Source organism: Fundulus heteroclitus, chromosome 14 (assembly GCF_011125445.2).
Source record: "Fundulus heteroclitus isolate FHET01 chromosome 14, MU-UCD_Fhet_4.1, whole genome shotgun sequence".
NCBI classification, from domain to species: Eukaryota; Metazoa; Chordata; class Actinopteri; order Cyprinodontiformes; family Fundulidae; genus Fundulus; species Fundulus heteroclitus.
In genome coordinates this window covers 12589903-12613145 of record NC_046374.1, presented here as the reverse complement: position 1 = coordinate 12613145, position 23243 = coordinate 12589903, and the positions used below count along the sequence as shown (strand labels likewise).

The window sequence follows — 23243 nt, the reverse complement described above, 5'->3', positions numbered from 1 at the left end:
ATTTTTAATTATGGCAGGATTGGTCCTCCATAGAAAACACACCGTGGAGTACTCCGGGTGCTCCTCTGGGGTCTCATTTACAAAGCTTGCTTACGCACAAAATGGGGCCTGAAATGTGCTGTGTCATTTTCCAAAAAGTTGGTGCTATTCATTCTTGCGCTGGTGACACTTAAATATACATATGGAACATTTTAAATGAATAAAAAATGCTCATAAGTCATCTTAAATAAAAGTCTGCTAAACATTAGCTGGTTTTCTACCATCACATTCCTCTCCACGATGATCACCAGGGGGACGTGCTCCACAGATTAACAGATTATTGTGACAATGTGTGCAGAAATCACTTTAATTACTATAAACAAATACTCTGGTGCGTATTGCAGCGCAGTGGATGCATTGGCATTGCTGGAATACCTTGCAGATGGGAAAATTGAGGAACCAAGGTTTCAGGGATCAAATATGTCCTTACCAATAATGAGGACTGGCCAAGATGCCGCTTTAGACTCCGAGTGTTGCATTCTGGCATAGTCTATGAGGGGAAAGTGGCTTCACCTCCCTCCTCTCTGATAACCTGCTCTACAACCCCCAGAGCACAGTGCGCTTACGCCCATATATGGCAGCGTCCATCAGCTATCTTCCAACATTCAAAGTAGTAATCCAGTTTACTTTTTATCGGGTTCTTTAAATTTGGGCAACATCTCTACAGTTACCTCTGATTTACAAATGTAATAAAGGTAATAAATATTTTCCGGCTCTTTTAGCGGCACTACAGACGGTCCAAAAGTGAGACCTTTTTCTGCTCACACTGGATCAGATTCAGTATATTCTATTTGTTCAAAGGGCTCAAATTTATTCTGATGGTTTAACATTAATTAAAAGTAGAACAATTTTCACTGAAAATTCCTTACATGCCCTTTTACCTCAAAGATGTAAGCTGCATCAGTAGAAACATCTGTTCTCATGCATAAAATATAATCGCCTTAACTGATAAATTGTTTCTGTTATTTGTTGACTGATTCAATCAGGGAACAGCAATCAAACCTCAGCCACCAATCATTGAGGAACCCAGACTGATCTGAATCTCAGACTTGTCATCTTTATAAATAATTGGGATTACACTGTTATAACTTTTTTTTTTTCATTTCATAAACAAAGATAACACATAATTAATCAGAAAACAAAAGAGTGAATCACATTCCTATATACATTTTTTAGAGCACGGCCGTGCTCTGCTGTTTTTTCCCCACAGGTGACGTGAGTTGACTAGTGGGTGTGGTCCACACCTGCTGCTCTTTGGTGCAGCCCTTGGTGGAGCTTAAAAGGAGCATTCAGTCAGCTGGAAGATGCCAGAGTGTTAACCCGTTGTGTTCGTCATGTTTTTGGATTTACTCACCTGTGTTGGCTCCGTGCATCGAAGACCAGTTTCTCGAATCCCAGCTGCTCAGATTTTGCTCTGGCGTTTCCCCTCAAGCCCCCTTGGTATTACCAATCCGGGCAAGAGACCCCACTTCCTGGATTCACCCTGGTTCCTTCAGCTGCTCCAAGATCTGGTCTCACTGTGGTGCTGCTCAGGCTACCCGCCGTCGTTCCATCTGCCCATCTACTAGTCACTCCGTCACTGTACCATCTAAGCAGAGTGCTGCAGGATCCGTCTTTCACTCATTCTCCCCGGATAGGTTCATCTTTCTGGCTGTAAGCGAGCGATAGCAGCACAGTTTTTTCCCTGTTATTTGACTCACGGTAACCTGTCTTATCTTTCCTTGCAGTAACTCCACTCTGACTTTCCTTTTCTCGTTTGTGACCCGCCTCGTAACAGATCTTCATTCTTGTCATTTGTCTGTAGCTCATCTGTGAGCAAATACCCATTTTTGAGCCTTATTAAAACATCTTAAACTGCTACCTGTTTTCCCGTTCGTGTCTGCATGTGGGCCAAACACATCAAAACCATGACAATACTAAAAAAAACGTGCTTCACTAAAGAAAATTGATCATTTAATGAACACACTTTGTCAAGTGGCCAAAAATTTTACTCAAGTAAGAGAAGCACTAAGCTTCAACATAATTTTATTCAAATAAAAGTAAAAAAGTAGCCAACCAAGAAATTACTCAAGAGTAAAAATTTATTATGTAAGAAAGCTACCCAAGTACTCAGCAACCAATCATAACATTTCATAAAGGTTTTTAAATGTACTTGGACAGACAAAATACACTAAAATTCTGGTATTTAAAAGACTAAAATAAAATAAAAAATATTACATAACAAACAAAACATAATTACAAAATTATAAATTCTGGTACTTTTCAAAATAATGTTTTTGATCATAAAACTTATGAAACCAATACTTGACATCAGTTAATGTATATACAGCATGTTAGAAATATATCTACTTTTACTGTATGATCACTTGATCTCCAAATGGCTCAATGAGCACAGCAGATAGAAAGTAACACTAAAACAACAAATCTTGTTACAAACAAGAAGTCTCACTTTAACAGTGACTAGATGTGTGTCTCGGGTGCATTTTTGGTTAAAAGATAAAAGTTGTTCTTTATTCAATGAGGCTACTCACAGGAGGTAGACTAGCCAGAAATTAGGAGAGTAGCGATGCTTTTTACTTTTTTTAAATTACTCAAGTAAAAGTAAAAAGTACAGCATAGTAAAACTACTCCTAAAGTACATGTGGGCATTGCTGATGTCCGATTGCGTTTTTGAAGACCACTGTTCTAAGATTGACAGAAAGGCATTTACCGTAATAGACTATTATGTGTTGAGGGGAATAGCGAAATGGCTGATAATGAAGCAAATGTATTGTGAATAAAGTCAGGAGTTACAGCAATTTTTGCGACCTACACTGCAAAAAAGGAACTAAAAGTAAGCAACATTTTCTAGAAATTAGTCTATTTTTCATTGATTTGAGCAGGTAAATAAGACCATTTGCCAATGGGATTAGTAGTTCTACCCCTAAAATAAGATATTTAGATATTCTGCACTTGAAATAAGATGATGGAGATGAATTGTTCCTACTTTAAGTGCAAAACTCTTATTCCATTGGCAAATAATCTTATTCACCTGCTCAAATCAAGAAAAAATGCACTCATTTCAAGAATAATTTACTTAATTTTAGTTCCGTTTTTGCAGTGTATCAGAATCTTTCACTCTAGGTGACTCTGTTTCACTGACTGCTCCAGCATAAACGTAGTGCCCCTCGAGTGCACAGACCTAAAATGCTATCTCACATCCCCAGAATGGAAAACTACACAGACCATAAGGCTCGGGAACTTAACTGTTAAGGGAAAGAATGTTATGTCATCTGACATATTTTATCATGAATAGGTCATTTTGTTTCACATCAGGTATCCTAAATCAACTTCTTTTAGTTTATTCAAGATTCCGTGTTTAATGTTTTTAAACACAGTGTTTGAGTTAATCATTAATAGAACTATTAAAATCTGAAATGAGGCGAACATTGTTTTGCAAAGACTTTCTCCAGAAAAAGTTTTCTCCCTTGACAGCTTTTACTTTTAGGAGTTACGACGCAGACACCAACACAGCACACTCTAGAGTCACAGAATCTGATAGGTCGCAGAAAAAGGTCTAACACACATTGCCATTTAGGCAGCTCCAAACACATCTGTCTTCCTATATAATAGTAGCAGTGTTTCCTCTCTTCAGTATGATATCTCTTATAAAAGATATATGTTGCTCGTTTGGTTTGAACTATGGCACACGCAATTTATGCGTTGTAGCATCAGTGAATCTGTGAACCACCTCATGGTCTCTTGAAGAAAGCTGAAGATGCACATTCACCTAAATTATTTACACATGGCTTGACATGGTTGCACCTCTTAAGCCTGGTTTGGCCTTTGTGAAACAGATAAAGCCAGGATGCACTGATCACACTTGTTCAAGCCCAGCTTTATCTCTTATCCTGGATCTTTTTTTTAAATCTGCTTTAGTGAAACAGCCCTCTGCTGGTGTTCCCTTCCATTATGTAGTAAAAAAGTTAAATGCAAAGCACCTAGAAATCTTAGTATGTGTGTTAGGGTATGTTTGAGATGTTTTTGTTTTTATTCCAGTGGAGACTATAAATATGAAATGCACCAAGATCAAATCAAATATATCATAGATATATTTGGTCATGTGTTTGGTTTGGTTTCTTGTGCGTGCGAACATACTGTCAGACCAATTTTACTATTCCTCTTTGTGCCTAAAAAGGAGTCATGACAAGATTGATGTCATCCATTACATTAAAAAGAACAAGGTGTAAATAAGCAGAGCCTCTGTAGAAGAAGTTAAATTGATTGGACCTAATAAAGTTTTTTTATTCCTTTTTTGTGGCTCTAGTGGCACACTTTTTATTGACAGTGAGCTGACAGGTAGAGGGTGGAAGATGGGGGAAGACATACGGCAAAGCGCCACGGGTCGGAATCGATCCCTGGCCAACCACGTCGAGGACTAAAGGCCTCCTAATATGGTTTGCGCTAACCGCTCCGCTACGGGCACGCTTAATAAAGTTTTAAAAGGAAGCTCTAAAAGTGTACAGTGGGTGAAGAACATGGTCACTAAAATTATGAGTGAAGCCTAGCTTTACCATCCTGATGTTCATATTTAAAATGTACAGAAACTTTTAAGTCAATTGTTAATCAAACTGGTAAAAATGCCTCTGCACTGTAAAGTTTTCCATTTGACTTGTTATTGTGCCTCCAAAGGAAGAAACTTTGAGAGCATTGTTTTCTGAAGAAGGTTAAAAAAAGAAAATCCCCCAAAATGTCCACTATTACCAGAGGTACATTGTTTGTGGGTGCAGACATCACTCTTTTAAGGTTTATGGGCTACCATTCAGCTCAGTGTGTTAGAGGATGGAGGGATCAGAAGGACCTCTCTGCACAGTGCAAACAAACTTTAGGGTATTTTATTGGGATTTTCTGTGATACACTGAGAAATAGCAGTGCATAATTGCAAAGTGGGAAATGCAAGATATTTTTCAAATGTTCTTAAAAGTAAAAAAAATCTTAGAAAAGGCATTTTTACTCAGGCCCCTATCAATTGTTTTCTAAAGCCACCAAGTTAAACAACCAACCCTGGAGTGGTGGGCCACGGTCTGGTGCCCCATATGTCAACCTGACCATAGGCCGCAGGGATCACACCTGGCAATCCAAGAGGGATTGATGCCCTCACTTTATGTGAGCTCAGGTGGGGGTCAGTGCAAGCCCTGGGTCACAGGGGGCCTGGGTCCTGGGCTTAGGCTGCTCAACAGGAGATGACACTGTGGGTAGGTTGGGGTACTCTGTGCCCCACGTCTCCCCCTGGGTTTCTTCGGCCTGGAGGCTGCTGGTCCAGCGCTTCACTGACAACCCATGTATGGCAGTCCTGAGGTAACACCTTGTGTCTGTCTGCGTAGGACTGCTACAGCAGTTCTCTAGCGCCATGACCACCAGTCCTAAGTGCTTCCTGAGTGTTGTAGGCGTTCTTCTATTTTCACCAGCTGTCTCTTACAACTGTCCACCGCAATGTAACAAACTCACCCATGTACACCCTCTCACCACAGACACATTTATTACAACGAATATGCTCACACACACACGTTTAATTTACATAGCAACGATGTAAACTTGACTTCCATTCATGTACATGCATTTCTATAGCCTAGCCCAACCTTTACTGGTTTATACCTTACCTAAACCTAATTAACACCTTAGCCCTAAACCTAAACACCTATCCCAGAAAAAAGTGAGGACCGAAAAAAGGTAGGAACGCCACTCAAAAATTACTTAAAAGATTTAGAAAGAGGAAAACTATCTTTCGAAAATCTTTATTCCACAACTGCTTATGCGGAAATGGCTATAATACTTCACTTCCCCGAATATAAACCTGTCTACCAACGACTGCAGTCAAACCTGCTGCTGTGGTGGGAGGTTAGTGAGTAAAGGAAGGAAACACACAGACTAAACTGAGAAGTATCAAACATGCTGGCATCATGTATGTGTGGTAGATGTAATTTCCCCATATTTATAGTTAGAAAAAAGCAGAAGCCTTTGTGATGAGCTGTGCAGCAGGTCTGGATGTGAGGATGGAGAACGCTCTGCTCTGTATGCTGGCCTTTTTCTGTAAGTTCATCACAGGGTTTCTGTTCAATGATCAAAATGTTTCTGCATGTTGGAACCAGAGTTTATCACCTTTTCATTTGTTTTTCAGCCATCTTTAAGACAGGAGATCTGTGTGTTTCTGTGATTAAATCTTTAGTCGTCTGTTACTTCGGTGTTACCATATAGCTGCTTTTTGGTGTTGGTTCTTTTTTGATTTTGCCAACCTACCTTGAGTTTTTAACAACAGTTTTATCTGTTATAAAAATGTATTTGTTATTTAGTTTCTCTGTCAGTGCGATATCTGATCAGCTGTTATTCTTCATTGTAGTGCTCAGTGCTCTCATCTATGATCATGCTAATGGTGAGAAGATAGTTTCTTCAGATTCTTTTAATTATATGATTTAACTTTTACATTTTTTTTCAATACAAACGTCATATCAGTTTTTTTGTAAGATAATCAGATTGATTGAACAACTGCGTGCATTCGTTTTAATTGGATAAAAAATATTTTAGTCCAATTTACTATAATTATATGAGTTTTCTTTTTCCATCTGATCATCTCAGCAGCTCAGACTGAACCAGGAAGGAGAGCCGGCGCTGTAAAGGGTAAATACTTAGTTGCACCAGTAAATGGTAAAGTCAGCAACAGTCTTGTTTAATGTTCAATGTGAGTAATAATGGTTGCCTAGTGTCTTCTGTCATCAGTAGGAGTTACCATGTTTAGATGTCTAAATCTGAACCTTTAGATGAGTGGAAACTTAAGGAGAACCAATGTTTGTTCCTCTTTGCAAAGATTCACTAGTTTTGTCTCTTCAGCACCGCCTGCTGTCTATGATCTGAAGGCAACAACTTTAAAATGACGTATTTACCTTTTCTCTAGAGTGAGATGTGTTGTTTTTGCAAATAAGTTGTTTATTCTGACCCTGGGCTCTGTTTTTAGCAGGCAGTAACATTTTGTTCATTCATAATAATTCTTAATAATTTCATTTTAACTCTAACCGGAAGCAAGAAAAAGCAGCAGTAGGAGACCATTAAGTCTGGATTGTGTCAAAACAAAAACAGTTAATTAATAATCATTACTTAAAATAATTCAGATACAACAGAGGAGTTTCTGCTGACAGACTGCAGAAATGGGGAATATATATATATATACATATATACATATATACATATATACATATATATATATATATATATATATATATATATATATATATATATATATATATATATATATATATATATATATATATATATATATATATTGCAATTAAATATTCAGGACCTCAAACTGTCATGGTTTTCAGGTGACGAGCCCACATGCAGATACGATCGGGAGGCAAAGCACAGTTTTAAGATGTTTATTTTAAGAAACAGGCAAATCTAAGGACGGGACTACGGGTGAGTCGGCTGGGTCAGAACGTCAAGGCTGGCGAGTCTGTAAGAAAGAGGAAGTCAGAAACTCTGAAAGTTGAACCAGGGGAATTGCTAGAAGTGCGCTGCTTACCATTTAGCCGGGCGGACCTAACCGGGAAGAAGTAGCGTCGGGAATACTCTATGATTCTACTCAGCTGGAGTTAGGCGGCTGGTGGCTGAGGACGGCTGATGTAACTGGCGAGGGATCCTGAGCGAACCTCGTCGGCAACGGTTGACAGATGGATTGACCAGAGTGAATGCAGAACCAGCAGGAACCGGGAGAGGGGAACTCAGGCCTCGCTGGGTAACATCCAGGAAGTATGAGGGGAGCGCCAGAGCAAAATCTGAGCAGGCGGTTCTGCTGGTCTGTTTCTTCGGAACGAGACGTCAAGACGGGTGAGTGCATCCAAGCACAAAAATCTGAGGCAAACAGAGATCCAAAAATTAGTCAAAAAACGAAGAGCAAAAACTCACAAGCTGGTGTCCGAGCGTAGGGACAGAGGCCACGTCGTACCACGACTGGTTAAGGCTCTGGCGTCTTCCATCTGTCAGCGCTCTGCTTAAGAAGCCAGAGGAAGCCGCCTGCAACGAGCTGCAGGTGTGGGCCACGCCTCCTCAGCCAACCAGACACACCTGTGGAATAGAGTTAGAGTAGAGCAGCACAGAGAATCCTGACACTACCCCCCCCTCAACGGCCGCCTCCTGGCGGCCCAGACGAAGAGGTGCTGGGCTGAGTAGCCCAAAAATCTGAAATCAAGTCCTTATTCAAGATAGTAGCTGCGGAAACCCACGAGCGCTCCTCAGAGCTACAACCCTCCCAGTCGACGAGGTATTGGTGACCCCTACCTCGCCGACGGGCATCCACAACCCTGAGAACCCGAGGGTTCTGACTGTCCTGGGAGGGTGGAGGGGGTCCGGAAGGAGGGCACAAGTTGCTGTCCAAAACGGGCTTGATCTGGGACACATGAAAAGTAGGGTGTACTCGGGAGTGAGGGGGCAAACGTAAACGGACAGTGCTCGGGTTAATCACTGTCTCTATCTCATAGGGACCAGTGAACCGGGGAGCAAGCTTCTTAGCGGATGGATTGGACAAAACGTCTCTGGAAGATAACCAAACCTTCTGACCGGGGCGATACTGAGGAGCTGGTCGTCGGTGCTGGTCGGCAAACCTCTTGCTCCGCTCTGCGGTGCGAGTGAGGGCAGTGATGGTTGATCTCCAGATGTCCTGGCAGCGAGCAATGTAATCGTTTACGGAGGTGAAGGGAATCCTGAGTTCCTCTGTGGGTAGAAGTGGAGGCTGATATCCCAAAGCAACCTCAAAAGGTGAACGTCCAGTAGCTGAGGTGATGTGTGAATTAAGGGCATACTCCACCCAGGGCAAAAACTTGTTCCAGTCGGAGGGTGAAGATGACGTCAGGCAGCGGAGAGTAGTCTCTAGTTGCTGGTTCATGCGTTCAGTTTGGCCATTAGTCTGAGGATGATATCCAGAGGTGAGTGTATAACGGGCACCCAGAGCAGAGCAAAAGTGCCGCCAGACCTGGGAGATAAACTGAGGACCCCGGTCAGAGAGGATATCAACAGGGATGCCGTGAAGTCTGAACACATGTCTGATAAGAAGCTGAGCTGTCTGGAGTGCGTTGGGTAATTTGCGGATGGGAATAAGATGACAGGATTTAGAAAACCGATCAACTACCGTCAAGATAGTTGACATACCTTGGGACAAGGGGAGACCGGTAACGAAATCAATCGCTATGTGGGACCATGGACGTCTGGGGATGGGAAGAGGATTTAACAAACCGGAAGGTGGCTGCGTAGAAGACTTATTCTGGGCGCAAACGGGGCAGGCGAGAACATATTCTCGAACATCCTTAGTCCATGAAGGCCACCAGAACCGCCGGGAGACCTGGGACTGGGTTCTAAAAATGCCCGGATGGGCGGAAAACTTCGTGTCATGACTCCAACGTAGAACCTCAGGACGAACAGACTGGGGAACGTACTTAAGCCCAGGTGGCCCTGTACCTGGGTCCGGGTCTAAGAGTTGGGCCTGTCTGATTCTGTCCTCCAGATCCCAATGCAGCGCTCCAACCGTACAGGTGGGAGGAAGAATCGGTTCCGGCTCCCTCTCTTGTTCAGAAGATGTAAACAGACGGGACAGTGCATCAGGCTTGACATTTCTGGAGCCGGGTCTGTAGGTGATGGTGAGGTTGAATCGAGAGAAAAACAAAGACCAACGGGCCTGTCTAGAGTTGAGTCGACGGGCTGACTGCAGATAGGAAAGGTTCTTGTGATCTGTCCATATTATGATGGGCTGCTCGGATCCCTCTAACCAGTGCCGCCACTCCTCCAACGCTAGTTTAATAGCTAGTAGCTCACGATCACCTACATCATAGTTCTGCTCTGCTGGTGATAAACGACGGGAGAAGAACGCACAAGGGTGCAACTTACAGTCTACCTCCGACTGTTGGGACAAAACCGCTCCCACCCCGGTATTAGAGGCATCGATCTCTAAGATAAACTGTTTGGCTGGGTCGGGGTGAACTAGTATGGGAGCCTGGGAAAAACGGGCCTTAAGTTTACTGAAAGCCTCCTCGGCCTCTGGACTCCAGACATAAGGTACTTTGGGGGAAGTGAGAGCATGTAAAGGAGATGCTACCTGACTATAGTTCCTGATAAAGCGCCGATAGAAGTTAGCGAAACCAAGAAAGCGTTGGAGCTGTTTGCGCGACTCAGGAACAGGCCATTCCACCACTGCCCTTATCTTTTCCGGATCAGACTTCACCTGTCCGCCCTCTAAAATCAGACCAAGAAAGGAAACAGAAGACTGGTGAAAATCACACTTCTCGGCCTTAACAAATAAGCGATTCTCTAATAATCGCTGGAGAACAAGACGGACGTGTTGTTTATGTTGTTCTAGGTCACGAGAGTAAATCAGGATATCGTCAAGATAGACGAAAACAAAAACATTCAGAAAATCCCTAAGGACATCGTTCACTAATGCTTGAAAAACTGCCGGGGCATTGCACAAACCAAAAGGCATGACTAAGTATTCAAAGTGACCTAGCGGGGTCTTAAAGGCCGTCTTCCACTCATCCCCCTGTCTCACCCGAACCAAATGATAAGTGTTGCGCAGATCAAGTTTAGTGAAGATCTTAGCATTCTGGACTGGTTCGAGGGCTGAGGATAATAGAGGGAGCGGGTACTTGTTCTTAACGGTTATTTGGTTAAGCCCTCGATAATCGATACAGGGTCGAAGGGTTCCATCCTTCTTTCCAACGAAAAAAAAAACCGGCGCCCAATGGGGAGGATGAAGGACGGATTAACCCCGTAGCTAGAGATTCCCCTATATACTTCTCGAGCGCTTGACGTTCTGACCTGGAGATGTTGTAGAGCCGACTCACCGGTAGTGGAGCCCCAGGCAAAAGGTCAATAGCGCAATCGTAAGGGCGATGTGGGGGAAGTGAACTAGCCTGAGTCTTACTGAACACTCTCTGAAGATCGTGGTATTCCTCCGGAACTAACGAGAGGTCAATAACGTCCCCAGATTCTGTCTCAGGGGAAGGGGTAACAGATACAGGGCGAGCGGACTGTAAGCAACGAGAATGACAAGCTGGAGACCAAGATTCTAATCGGGACTCGGCCCAGTTAAACTGCGGGCTGTGGACACTTAACCAGGCTAAACCCAAAACAACGGGTGAACGCTTTACAGGGAACACGAAAAACGAAAGTTGTTCCCGGTGGTTACCCGAAACTATCACTACTAGAGGTCGAGTGCGATGGGTGATTAAGGTTAAACTCTGCCCATCCAAGGACGACACCCGGAGAGGCTCGGGTAAAGGTTCGACCGGCACCCGAAGCTGATCCACTACAGTTTGGTCAATTAGGTTGAAGTCCGAACCGGAATCAACTAGAGCCGAGACATCGAAAGTATCCTGATCAAACATTAACGTCACTGGTAAATGTAAGCGAGAAAGAGATGGCGCCTTAGTAACTACTCGGGGGCTAGAACTATTAACGTCCACCGTTCTCCCCGTTACGAACGGTGGACTGGATCTCTTGGCCGAACCGGACAATCCTTAAGGAAATGACCTTCCCCTCCACAGTATAGACATAAGTTGCCCGCGAAGCGCTGTTGACGCTCCTTATTGGTTAGACCAACCTGGCCCAACTGCATGGGTTCGGGAGGTGATGGAGCGGACCGCGGTTCCCTATGGGTGAGCGTGGAAGAGGTGGATGATCGCATGACTTGGTTCGGTCTAACTCGGCTCCGACTACGTAGCCGGGTATCCAACCGGATGGCTAGCGCCACAAAATCCTCAAAATCCCCGGGTTCCTCCACCCGGGCTAATTCATCCTTAAGGGACTCATCAAGAGCCTGAAAAAATACTGCCTTTAACGGTCTTGGTTGCCAATCCGCCGCTGCGGCAACCGTACGAAACTCCACTGAGAAGTCAGATACGCGTCGACCGCGCTGTCTTAACGAAAGGAGATGACGAGACTGGTGAGCCGAATCTAACTCGGGCGAAAAAATAGTCTTAAACTCGGTAACGAATTCCTGAAAAGTAACCCCGAATGACTGACAATCAGGGAATCGAGCCTCAGCCCAACTAAGTGCCTTACCTGTTAGGAGTCGTAATACATAAGATATCTTAACCTCATCTGAGGCGAAAGTCTGGGGGGATCGGTTAAACACCAGTTTACACTGAAAAAGGAAACCTCCGCAACTCCCATGGTCACCAGAGAATTTCTCCGGACTAGGTGACGCGCCCTCAAGTGGCGGAGCCCAAAGCTGATTATCAGTGCTCGGAGCGACGGGAGGCGGGGTGCTAATGTTTTGAGTGACAGGCGACGTCATCGCGGAAGTAACTGTGTCCATGAGCTGGCTAAACTGAGCGGCTAATCTATGAAGCTGCTCCTGTGTTGAATTTACGGCTAAACCTAGCGACTGCATCTGCTCTTGCTGTGCGGCTAACTGCCGCCCGAACGTATCCGCTGGACTTTGGGGGCCAGAGCCTTCTTCTGTCATGGTTTTCAGGTGACGAGCCCACATGCAGATACGATCGGGAGGCAAAGCACAGTTTTAAGATGTTTATTTTAAGAAACAGGCAAATCTAAGGACGGGACTACGGGTGAGTCGGCTGGGTCAGAACGTCAAGGCTGGCGAGTCTGTAAGAAAGAGGAAGTCAGAAACTCTGAAAGTTGAACCAGGGGAATTGCTAGAAGTGCGCTGCTTACCATTTAGCCGGGCGGACCTAACCGGGAAGAAGTAGCGTCGGGAATACTCTATGATTCTACTCAGCTGGAGTTAGGCGGCTGGTGGCTGAGGACGGCTGATGTAACTGGCGAGGGATCCTGAGCGAACCTCGTCGGCAACGGTTGACAGATGGATTGACCAGAGTGAATGCAGAACCAGCAGGAACCGGGAGAGGGGAACTCAGGCCTCGCTGGGTAACATCCAGGAAGTATGAGGGGAGCGCCAGAGCAAAATCTGAGCAGGCGGTTCTGCTGGTCTGTTTCTTCGGAACGAGACGTCAAGACGGGTGAGTGCATCCAAGCACAAAAATCTGAGGCAAACAGAGATCCAAAAATTAGTCAAAAAACGAAGAGCAAAAACTCACAAGCTGGTGTCCGAGCGTAGGGACAGAGGCCACGTCGTACCACGACTGGTTAAGGCTCTGGCGTCTTCCATCTGTCAGCGCTCTGCTTAAGAAGCCAGAGGAAGCCGCCTGCAACGAGCTGCAGGTGTGGGCCACGCCTCCTCAGCCAACCAGACACACCTGTGGAATAGAGTTAGAGTAGAGCAGCACAGAGAATCCTGACACTACCCCCCCCCTCAACGGCCGCCTCCTGGCGGCCCAGACGAAGAGGTGCTGGGCTGAGTAGCCCAAAAATCTGAAATCAAGTCCTTATTCAAGATAGTAGCTGCGGAAACCCACGAGCGCTCCTCAGAGCTACAACCCTCCCAGTCGACGAGGTATTGGTGACCCCTACCTCGCCGACGGGCATCCACAACCCTGAGAACCCGAGGGTTCTGACTGTCCTGGGAGGGTGGAGGGGGTCCGGAAGGAGGGCACAAGTTGCTGTCCAAAACGGGCTTGATCTGGGACACATGAAAAGTAGGGTGTACTCGGGAGTGAGGGGGCAAACGTAAACGGACAGTGCTCGGGTTAATCACTGTCTCTATCTCATAGGGACCAGTGAACCGGGGAGCAAGCTTCTTAGCGGATGGATTGGACAAAACGTCTCTGGAAGATAACCAAACCTTCTGACCGGGGCGATACTGAGGAGCTGGTCGTCGGTGCTGGTCGGCAAACCTCTTGCTCCGCTCTGCGGTGCGAGTGAGGGCAGTGATGGTTGATCTCCAGATGTCCTGGCAGCGAGCAATGTAATCGTTTACGGAGGTGAAGGGAATCCTGAGTTCCTCTGTGGGTAGAAGTGGAGGCTGATATCCCAAAGCAACCTCAAAAGGTGAACGTCCAGTAGCTGAGGTGATGTGTGAATTAAGGGCATACTCCACCCAGGGCAAAAACTTGTTCCAGTCGGAGGGTGAAGATGACGTCAGGCAGCGGAGAGTAGTCTCTAGTTGCTGGTTCATGCGTTCAGTTTGGCCATTAGTCTGAGGATGATATCCAGAGGTGAGTGTATAACGGGCACCCAGAGCAGAGCAAAAGTGCCGCCAGACCTGGGAGATAAACTGAGGACCCCGGTCAGAGAGGATATCAACAGGGATGCCGTGAAGTCTGAACACATGTCTGATAAGAAGCTGAGCTGTCTGGAGTGCGTTGGGTAATTTGCGGATGGGAATAAGATGACAGGATTTAGAAAACCGATCAACTACCGTCAAGATAGTTGACATACCTTGGGACAAGGGGAGACCGGTAACGAAATCAATCGCTATGTGGGACCATGGACGTCTGGGGATGGGAAGAGGATTTAACAAACCGGAAGGTGGCTGCGTAGAAGACTTATTCTGGGCGCAAACGGGGCAGGCGAGAACATATTCTCGAACATCCTTAGTCCATGAAGGCCACCAGAACCGCCGGGAGACCTGGGACTGGGTTCTAAAAATGCCCGGATGGGCGGAAAACTTCGTGTCATGACTCCAACGTAGAACCTCAGGACGAACAGACTGGGGAACGTACTTAAGCCCAGGTGGCCCTGTACCTGGGTCCGGGTCTAAGAGTTGGGCCTGTCTGATTCTGTCCTCCAGATCCCAATGCAGCGCTCCAACCGTACAGGTGGGAGGAAGAATCGGTTCCGGCTCCCTCTCTTGTTCAGAAGATGTAAACAGACGGGACAGTGCATCAGGCTTGACATTTCTGGAGCCGGGTCTGTAGGTGATGGTGAGGTTGAATCGAGAGAAAAACAAAGACCAACGGGCCTGTCTAGAGTTGAGTCGACGGGCTGACTGCAGATAGGAAAGGTTCTTGTGATCTGTCCATATTATGATGGGCTGCTCGGATCCCTCTAACCAGTGCCGCCACTCCTCCAACGCTAGTTTAATAGCTAGTAGCTCACGATCACCTACATCATAGTTCTGCTCTGCTGGTGATAAACGACGGGAGAAGAACGCACAAGGGTGCAACTTACAGTCTACCTCCGACTGTTGGGACAAAACCGCTCCCACCCCGGTATTAGAGGCATCGATCTCTAAGATAAACTGTTTGGCTGGGTCGGGGTGAACTAGTATGGGAGCCTGGGAAAAACGGGCCTTAAGTTTACTGAAAGCCTCCTCGGCCTCTGGACTCCAGACATAAGGTACTTTGGGGGAAGTGAGAGCATGTAAAGGAGATGCTACCTGACTATAGTTCCTGATAAAGCGCCGATAGAAGTTAGCGAAACCAAGAAAGCGTTGGAGCTGTTTGCGCGACTCAGGAACAGGCCATTCCACCACTGCCCTTATCTTTTCCGGATCAGACTTCACCTGTCCGCCCTCTAAAATCAGACCAAGAAAGGAAACAGAAGACTGGTGAAAATCACACTTCTCGGCCTTAACAAATAAGCGATTCTCTAATAATCGCTGGAGAACAAGACGGACGTGTTGTTTATGTTGTTCTAGGTCACGAGAGTAAATCAGGATATCGTCAAGATAGACGAAAACAAAAACATTCAGAAAATCCCTAAGGACATCGTTCACTAATGCTTGAAAAACTGCCGGGGCATTGCACAAACCAAAAGGCATGACTAAGTATTCAAAGTGACCTAGCGGGGTCTTAAAGGCCGTCTTCCACTCATCCCCCTGTCTCACCCGAACCAAATGATAAGTGTTGCGCAGATCAAGTTTAGTGAAGATCTTAGCATTCTGGACTGGTTCGAGGGCTGAGGATAATAGAGGGAGCGGGTACTTGTTCTTAACGGTTATTTGGTTAAGCCCTCGATAATCGATACAGGGTCGAAGGGTTCCATCCTTCTTTCCAACGAAAAAAAAACCGGCGCCCAATGGGGAGGATGAAGGACGGATTAACCCCGTAGCTAGAGATTCCCCTATATACTTCTCGAGCGCTTGACGTTCTGACCTGGAGATGTTGTAGAGCCGACTCACCGGTAGTGGAGCCCCAGGCAAAAGGTCAATAGCGCAATCGTAAGGGCGATGTGGGGGAAGTGAACTAGCCTGAGTCTTACTGAACACTCTCTGAAGATCGTGGTATTCCTCCGGAACTAACGAGAGGTCAATAACGTCCCCAGATTCTGTCTCAGGGGAAGGGGTAACAGATACAGGGCGAGCGGACTGTAAGCAACGAGAATGACAAGCTGGAGACCAAGATTCTAATCGGGACTCGGCCCAGTTAAACTGCGGGCTGTGGACACTTAACCAGGCTAAACCCAAAACAACGGGTGAACGCTTTACAGGGAACACGAAAAACGAAAGTTGTTCCCGGTGGTTACCCGAAACTATCACTACTAGAGGTCGAGTGCGATGGGTGATTAAGGTTAAACTCTGCCCATCCAAGGACGACACCCGGAGAGGCTCGGGTAAAGGTTCGACCGGCACCCGAAGCTGATCCACTACAGTTTGGTCAATTAGGTTGAAGTCCGAACCGGAATCAACTAGAGCCGAGACATCGAAAGTATCCTGATCAAACATTAACGTCACTGGTAAATGTAAGCGAGAAAGAGATGGCGCCTTAGTAACTACTCGGGGGCTAGAACTATTAACGTCCACCGTTCTCCCCGTTACGAACGGTGGACTGGATCTCTTGGCCGAACCGGACAATCCTTAAGGAAATGACCTTCCCCTCCACAGTATAGACATAAGTTGCCCGCGAAGCGCTGTTGACGCTCCTTATTGGTTAGACCAACCTGGCCCAACTGCATGGGTTCGGGAGGTGATGGAGCGGACCGCGGTTCCCTATGGGTGAGCGTGGAAGAGGTGGATGATCGCATGACTTGGTTCGGTCTAACTCGGCTCCGACTACGTAGCCGGGTATCCAACCGGATGGCTAGCGCCACAAAATCCTCAAAATCCCCGGGTTCCTCCACCCGGGCTAATTCATCCTTAAGGGACTCATCAAGAGCCTGAAAAAATACTGCCTTTAACGGTCTTGGTTGCCAATCCGCCGCTGCGGCAACCGTACGAAACTCCACTGAGAAGTCAGATACGCGTCGACCGCGCTGTCTTAACGAAAGGAGATGACGAGACTGGTGAGCCGAATCTAACTCGGGCGAAAAAATAGTCTTAAACTCGGTAACGAATTCCTGAAAAGTAACCCCGAATGACTGACAATCAGGGAATCGAGCCTCAGCCCAACTAAGTGCCTTACCTGTTAGGAGTCGTAATACATAAGATATCTTAACCTCATCTGAGGCGAAAGTCTGGGGGGATCGGTTAAACACCAGTTTACACTGAAAAAGGAAACCTCCGCAACTCCCATGGTCACCAGAGAATTTCTCCGGACTAGGTGACGCGCCCTCAAGTGGCGGAGCCCAAAGCTGATTATCAGTGCTCGGAGCGACGGGAGGCGGGGTGCTAATGTTTTGAGTGACAGGCGACGTCATCGCGGAAGTAACTGTGTCCATGAGCTGGCTAAACTGAGCGGCTAATCTATGAAGCTGCTCCTGTGTTGAATTTACAGCTAAACCTAGCGACTGCATCTGCTCTTGCTGTGCGGCTAACTGCCGCCCGAACGTATCCGCTGGACTTTGGGGGCCAGAGCCTTCTTCTGTCATGGTTTTCAGGTGACGAGCCCACATGCAGATACGATCGGGAGGCAAAGCACAGTTTTAAGATGTTTATTTTAAGAAACAGGCAAATCTAAGGACGGGACTACGGGTGAGTCGGCTGGGTCAGAACGTCAAGGCTGGCGAGTCTGTAAGAAAGAGGAAGTCAGAAACTCTGAAAGTTGAACCAGGGGAATTGCTAGAAGTGCGCTGCTTACCATTTAGCCGGGCGGACCTAACCGGGAAGAAGTAGCGTCGGGAATACTCTATGATTCTACTCAGCTGGAGTTAGGCGGCTGGTGGCTGAGGACGGCTGATGTAACTGGCGAGGGATCCTGAGCGAACCTCGTCGGCAACGGTTGACAGATGGATTGACCAGAGTGAATGCAGAACCAGCAGGAACCGGGAGAGGGGAACTCAGGCCTCGCTGGGTAACATCCAGGAAGTATGAGGGGAGCGCCAGAGCAAAATCTGAGCAGGCGGTTCTGCTGGTCTGTTTCTTCGGAACGAGACGTCAAGACGGGTGAGTGCATCCAAGCACAAAAATCTGAGGCAAACAGAGATCCAAAAATTAGTCAAAAAACGAAGAGCAAAAACTCACAAGCTGGTGTCCGAGCGTAGGGACAGAGGCCACGTCGTACCACGACTGGTTAAGGCTCTGGCGTCTTCCATCTGTCAGCGCTCTGCTTAAGAAGCCAGAGGAAGCCGCCTGCAACGAGCTGCAGGTGTGGGCCACGCCTCCTCAGCCAACCAGACACACCTGTGGAATAGAGTTAGAGTAGAGCAGCACAGAGAATCCTGACACTACCCCCCCCTCAACGGCCGCCTCCTGGCGGCCCAGACGAAGAGGTGCTGGGCTGAGTAGCCCAAAAATCTGAAATCAAGTCCTTATTCAAGATAGTAGCTGCGGAAACCCACGAGCGCTCCTCAGAGCTACAACCCTCCCAGTCGACGAGGTATTGGTGACCCCTACCTCGCCGACGGGCATCCACAACCCTGAGAACCCGAGGGTTCTGACTGTCCTGGGAGGGTGGAGGGGGTCCGGAAGGAGGGCACAAGTTGCTGTCCAAAACGGGCTTGATCTGGGACACATGAAAAGTAGGGTGTACTCGGGAGTGAGGGGGCAAACGTAAACGGACAGTGCTCGGGTTAATCACTGTCTCTATCTCATAGGGACCAGTGAACCGGGGAGCAAGCTTCTTAGCGGATGGATTGGACAAAACGTCTCTGGAAGATAACCAAACCTTCTGACCGGGGCGATACTGAGGAGCTGGTCGTCGGTGCTGGTCGGCAAACCTCTTGCTCCGCTCTGCGGTGCGAGTGAGGGCAGTGATGGTTGATCTCCAGATGTCCTGGCAGCGAGCAATGTAATCGTTTACGGAGGTGAAGGGAATCCTGAGTTCCTCTGTGGGTAGAAGTGGAGGCTGATATCCCAAAGCAACCTCAAAAGGTGAACGTCCAGTAGCTGAGGTGATGTGTGAATTAAGGGCATACTCCACCCAGGGCAAAAACTTGTTCCAGTCGGAGGGTGAAGATGACGTCAGGCAGCGGAGAGTAGTCTCTAGTTGCTGGTTCATGCGTTCAGTTTGGCCATTAGTCTGAGGATGATATCCAGAGGTGAGTGTATAACGGGCACCCAGAGCAGAGCAAAAGTGCCGCCAGACCTGGGAGATAAACTGAGGACCCCGGTCAGAGAGGATATCAACAGGGATGCCGTGAAGTCTGAACACATGTCTGATAAGAAGCTGAGCTGTCTGGAGTGCGTTGGGTAATTTGCGGATGGGAATAAGATGACAGGATTTAGAAAACCGATCAACTACCGTCAAGATAGTTGACATACCTTGGGACAAGGGGAGACCGGTAACGAAATCAATCGCTATGTGGGACCATGGACGTCTGGGGATGGGAAGAGGATTTAACAAACCGGAAGGTGGCTGCGTAGAAGACTTATTCTGGGCGCAAACGGGGCAGGCGAGAACATATTCTCGAACATCCTTAGTCCATGAAGGCCACCAGAACCGCCGGGAGACCTGGGACTGGGTTCTAAAAATGCCCGGATGGGCGGAAAACTTCGTGTCATGACTCCAACGTAGAACCTCAGGACGAACAGACTGGGGAACGTACTTAAGCCCAGGTGGCCCTGTACCTGGGTCCGGGTCTAAGAGTTGGGCCTGTCTGATTCTGTCCTCCAGATCCCAATGCAGCGCTCCAACCGTACAGGTGGGAGGAAGAATCGGTTCCGGCTCCCTCTCTTGTTCAGAAGATGTAAACAGACGGGACAGTGCATCAGGCTTGACATTTCTGGAGCCGGGTCTGTAGGTGATGGTGAGGTTGAATCGAGAGAAAAACAAAGACCAACGGGCCTGTCTAGAGTTGAGTCGACGGGCTGACTGCAGATAGGAAAGGTTCTTGTGATCTGTCCATATTATGATGGGCTGCTCGGATCCCTCTAACCAGTGCCGCCACTCCTCCAACGCTAGTTTAATAGCTAGTAGCTCACGATCACCTACATCATAGTTCTGCTCTGCTGGTGATAAACGACGGGAGAAGAACGCACAAGGGTGCAACTTACAGTCTACCTCCGACTGTTGGGACAAAACCGCTCCCACCCCGGTATTAGAGGCATCGATCTCTAAGATAAACTGTTTGGCTGGGTCGGGGTGAACTAGTATGGGAGCCTGGGAAAAACGGGCCTTAAGTTTACTGAAAGCCTCCTCGGCCTCTGGACTCCAGACATAAGGTACTTTGGGGGAAGTGCGAGCATGTAAAGGAGATGCTACCTGACTATAGTTCCTGATAAAGCGCCGATAGAAGTTAGCGAAACCAAGAAAGCGTTGGAGCTGTTTGCGCGACTCAGGAACAGGCCATTCCACCACTGCCCTTATCTTTTCCGGATCAGACTTCACCTGTCCGCCCTCTAAAATCAGACCAAGAAAGGAAACAGAAGACTGGTGAAAATCACACTTCTCGGCCTTAACAAATAAGCGATTCTCTAATAATCGCTGGAGAACAAGACGGACGTGTTGTTTATGTTGTTCTAGGTCACGAGAGTAAATCAGGATATCGTCAAGATAGACGAAAACAAAAACATTCAGAAAATCCCTAAGGACATCGTTCACTAATGCTTGAAAAACTGCCGGGGCATTGCACAAACCAAAAGGCATGACTAAGTATTCAAAGTGACCTAGCGGGGTCTTAAAGGCCGTCTTCCACTCATCCCCCTGTCTCACCCGAACCAAATGATAAGTGTTGCGCAGATCAAGTTTAGTGAAGATCTTAGCATTCTGGACTGGTTCGAGGGCTGAGGATAATAGAGGGAGCGGGTACTTGTTCTTAACGGTTATTTGGTTAAGCCCTCGATAATCGATACAGGGTCGAAGGGTTCCATCCTTCTTTCCAACGAAAAAAAAACCGGCGCCCAATGGGGAGGATGAAGGACGGATTAACCCCGTAGCTAGAGATTCCCCTATATACTTCTCGAGCGCTTGACGTTCTGACCTGGAGATGTTGTAGAGCCGACTCACCGGTAGTGGAGCCCCAGGCAAAAGGTCAATAGCGCAATCGTAAGGGCGATGTGGGGGAAGTGAACTAGCCTGAGTCTTACTGAACACTCTCTGAAGATCGTGGTATTCCTCCGGAACTAACGAGAGGTCAATAACGTCCCCAGATTCTGTCTCAGGGGAAGGGGTAACAGATACAGGGCGAGCGGACTGTAAGCAACGAGAATGACAAGCTGGAGACCAAGATTCTAATCGGGACTCGGCCCAGTTAAACTGCGGGCTGTGGACACTTAACCAGGCTAAACCCAAAACAACGGGTGAACGCTTTACAGGGAACACGAAAAACGAAAGTTGTTCCCGGTGGTTACCCGAAACTATCACTACTAGAGGTCGAGTGCGATGGGTGATTAAGGTTAAACTCTGCCCATCCAAGGACGACACCCGGAGAGGCTCGGGTAAAGGTTCGACCGGCACCCGAAGCTGATCCACTACAGTTTGGTCAATTAGGTTGAAGTCCGAACCGGAATCAACTAGAGCCGAGACATCGAAAGTATCCTGATCAAACATTAACGTCACTGGTAAATGTAAGCGAGAAAGAGATGGCGCCTTAGTAACTACTCGGGGGCTAGAACTATTAACGTCCACCGTTCTCCCCGTTACGAACGGTGGACTGGATCTCTTGGCCGAACCGGACAATCCTTAAGGAAATGACCTTCCCCTCCACAGTATAGACATAAGTTGCCCGCGAAGCGCTGTTGACGCTCCTTATTGGTTAGACCAACCTGGCCCAACTGCATGGGTTCGGGAGGTGATGGAGCGGACCGCGGTTCCCTATGGGTGAGCGTGGAAGAGGTGGATGATCGCATGACTTGGTTCGGTCTAACTCGGCTCCGACTACGTAGCCGGGTATCCAACCGGATGGCTAGCGCCACAAAATCCTCAAAATCCCCGGGTTCCTCCACCCGGGCTAATTCATCCTTAAGGGACTCATCAAGAGCCTGAAAAAATACTGCCTTTAACGGTCTTGGTTGCCAATCCGCCGCTGCGGCAACCGTACGAAACTCCACTGAGAAGTCAGATACGCGTCGACCGCGCTGTCTTAACGAAAGGAGATGACGAGACTGGTGAGCCGAATCTAACTCGGGCGAAAAAATAGTCTTAAACTCGGTAACGAATTCCTGAAAAGTAACCCCGAATGACTGACAATCAGGGAATCGAGCCTCAGCCCAACTAAGTGCCTTACCTGTTAGGAGTCGTAATACATAAGATATCTTAACCTCATCTGAGGCGAAAGTCTGGGGGGATCGGTTAAACACCAGTTTACACTGAAAAAGGAAACCTCCGCAACTCCCATGGTCACCAGAGAATTTCTCCGGACTAGGTGACGCGCCCTCAAGTGGCGGAGCCCAAAGCTGATTATCAGTGCTCGGAGCGACGGGAGGCGGGGTGCTAATGTTTTGAGTGACAGGCGACGTCATCGCGGAAGTAACTGTGTCCATGAGCTGGCTAAACTGAGCGGCTAATCTATGAAGCTGCTCCTGTGTTGAATTTACGGCTAAACCTAGCGACTGCATCTGCTCTTGCTGTGCGGCTAACTGCCGCCCGAACGTATCCGCTGGACTTTGGGGGCCAGAGCCTTCTTCTGTCATGGTTTTCAGGTGACGAGCCCACATGCAGATACGATCGGGAGGCAAAGCACAGTTTTAAGATGTTTATTTTAAGAAACAGGCAAATCTAAGGACGGGACTACGGGTGAGTCGGCTGGGTCAGAACGTCAAGGCTGGCGAGTCTGTAAGAAAGAGGAAGTCAGAAACTCTGAAAGTTGAACCAGGGGAATTGCTAGAAGTGCGCTGCTTACCATTTAGCCGGGCGGACCTAACCGGGAAGAAGTAGCGTCGGGAATACTCTATGATTCTACTCAGCTGGAGTTAGGCGGCTGGTGGCTGAGGACGGCTGATGTAACTGGCGAGGGATCCTGAGCGAACCTCGTCGGCAACGGTTGACAGATGGATTGACCAGAGTGAATGCAGAACCAGCAGGAACCGGGAGAGGGGAACTCAGGCCTCGCTGGGTAACATCCAGGAA

The 23243-nt window shown here is 47.4% G+C and overlaps 1 protein-coding gene across 1 annotated transcript in view; it reads left to right on the top strand.

Annotated features, from left to right (window-relative positions):
• The window catches only part of LOC118565919 (Fc receptor-like protein 5), a 69311-nt gene that overhangs the window by 35129 nt on the left and 10939 nt on the right, over nt 1–23243 (top strand). The window contains exons 2-3 of the mRNA XM_036147002.1: nt 6416–6448; nt 6652–6693. Coding sequence (XP_036002895.1) covers nt 6416–6448; nt 6652–6693 — 75 coding nt within the window. The remainder of the gene's footprint in view (nt 1–6415; nt 6449–6651; nt 6694–23243) is intronic.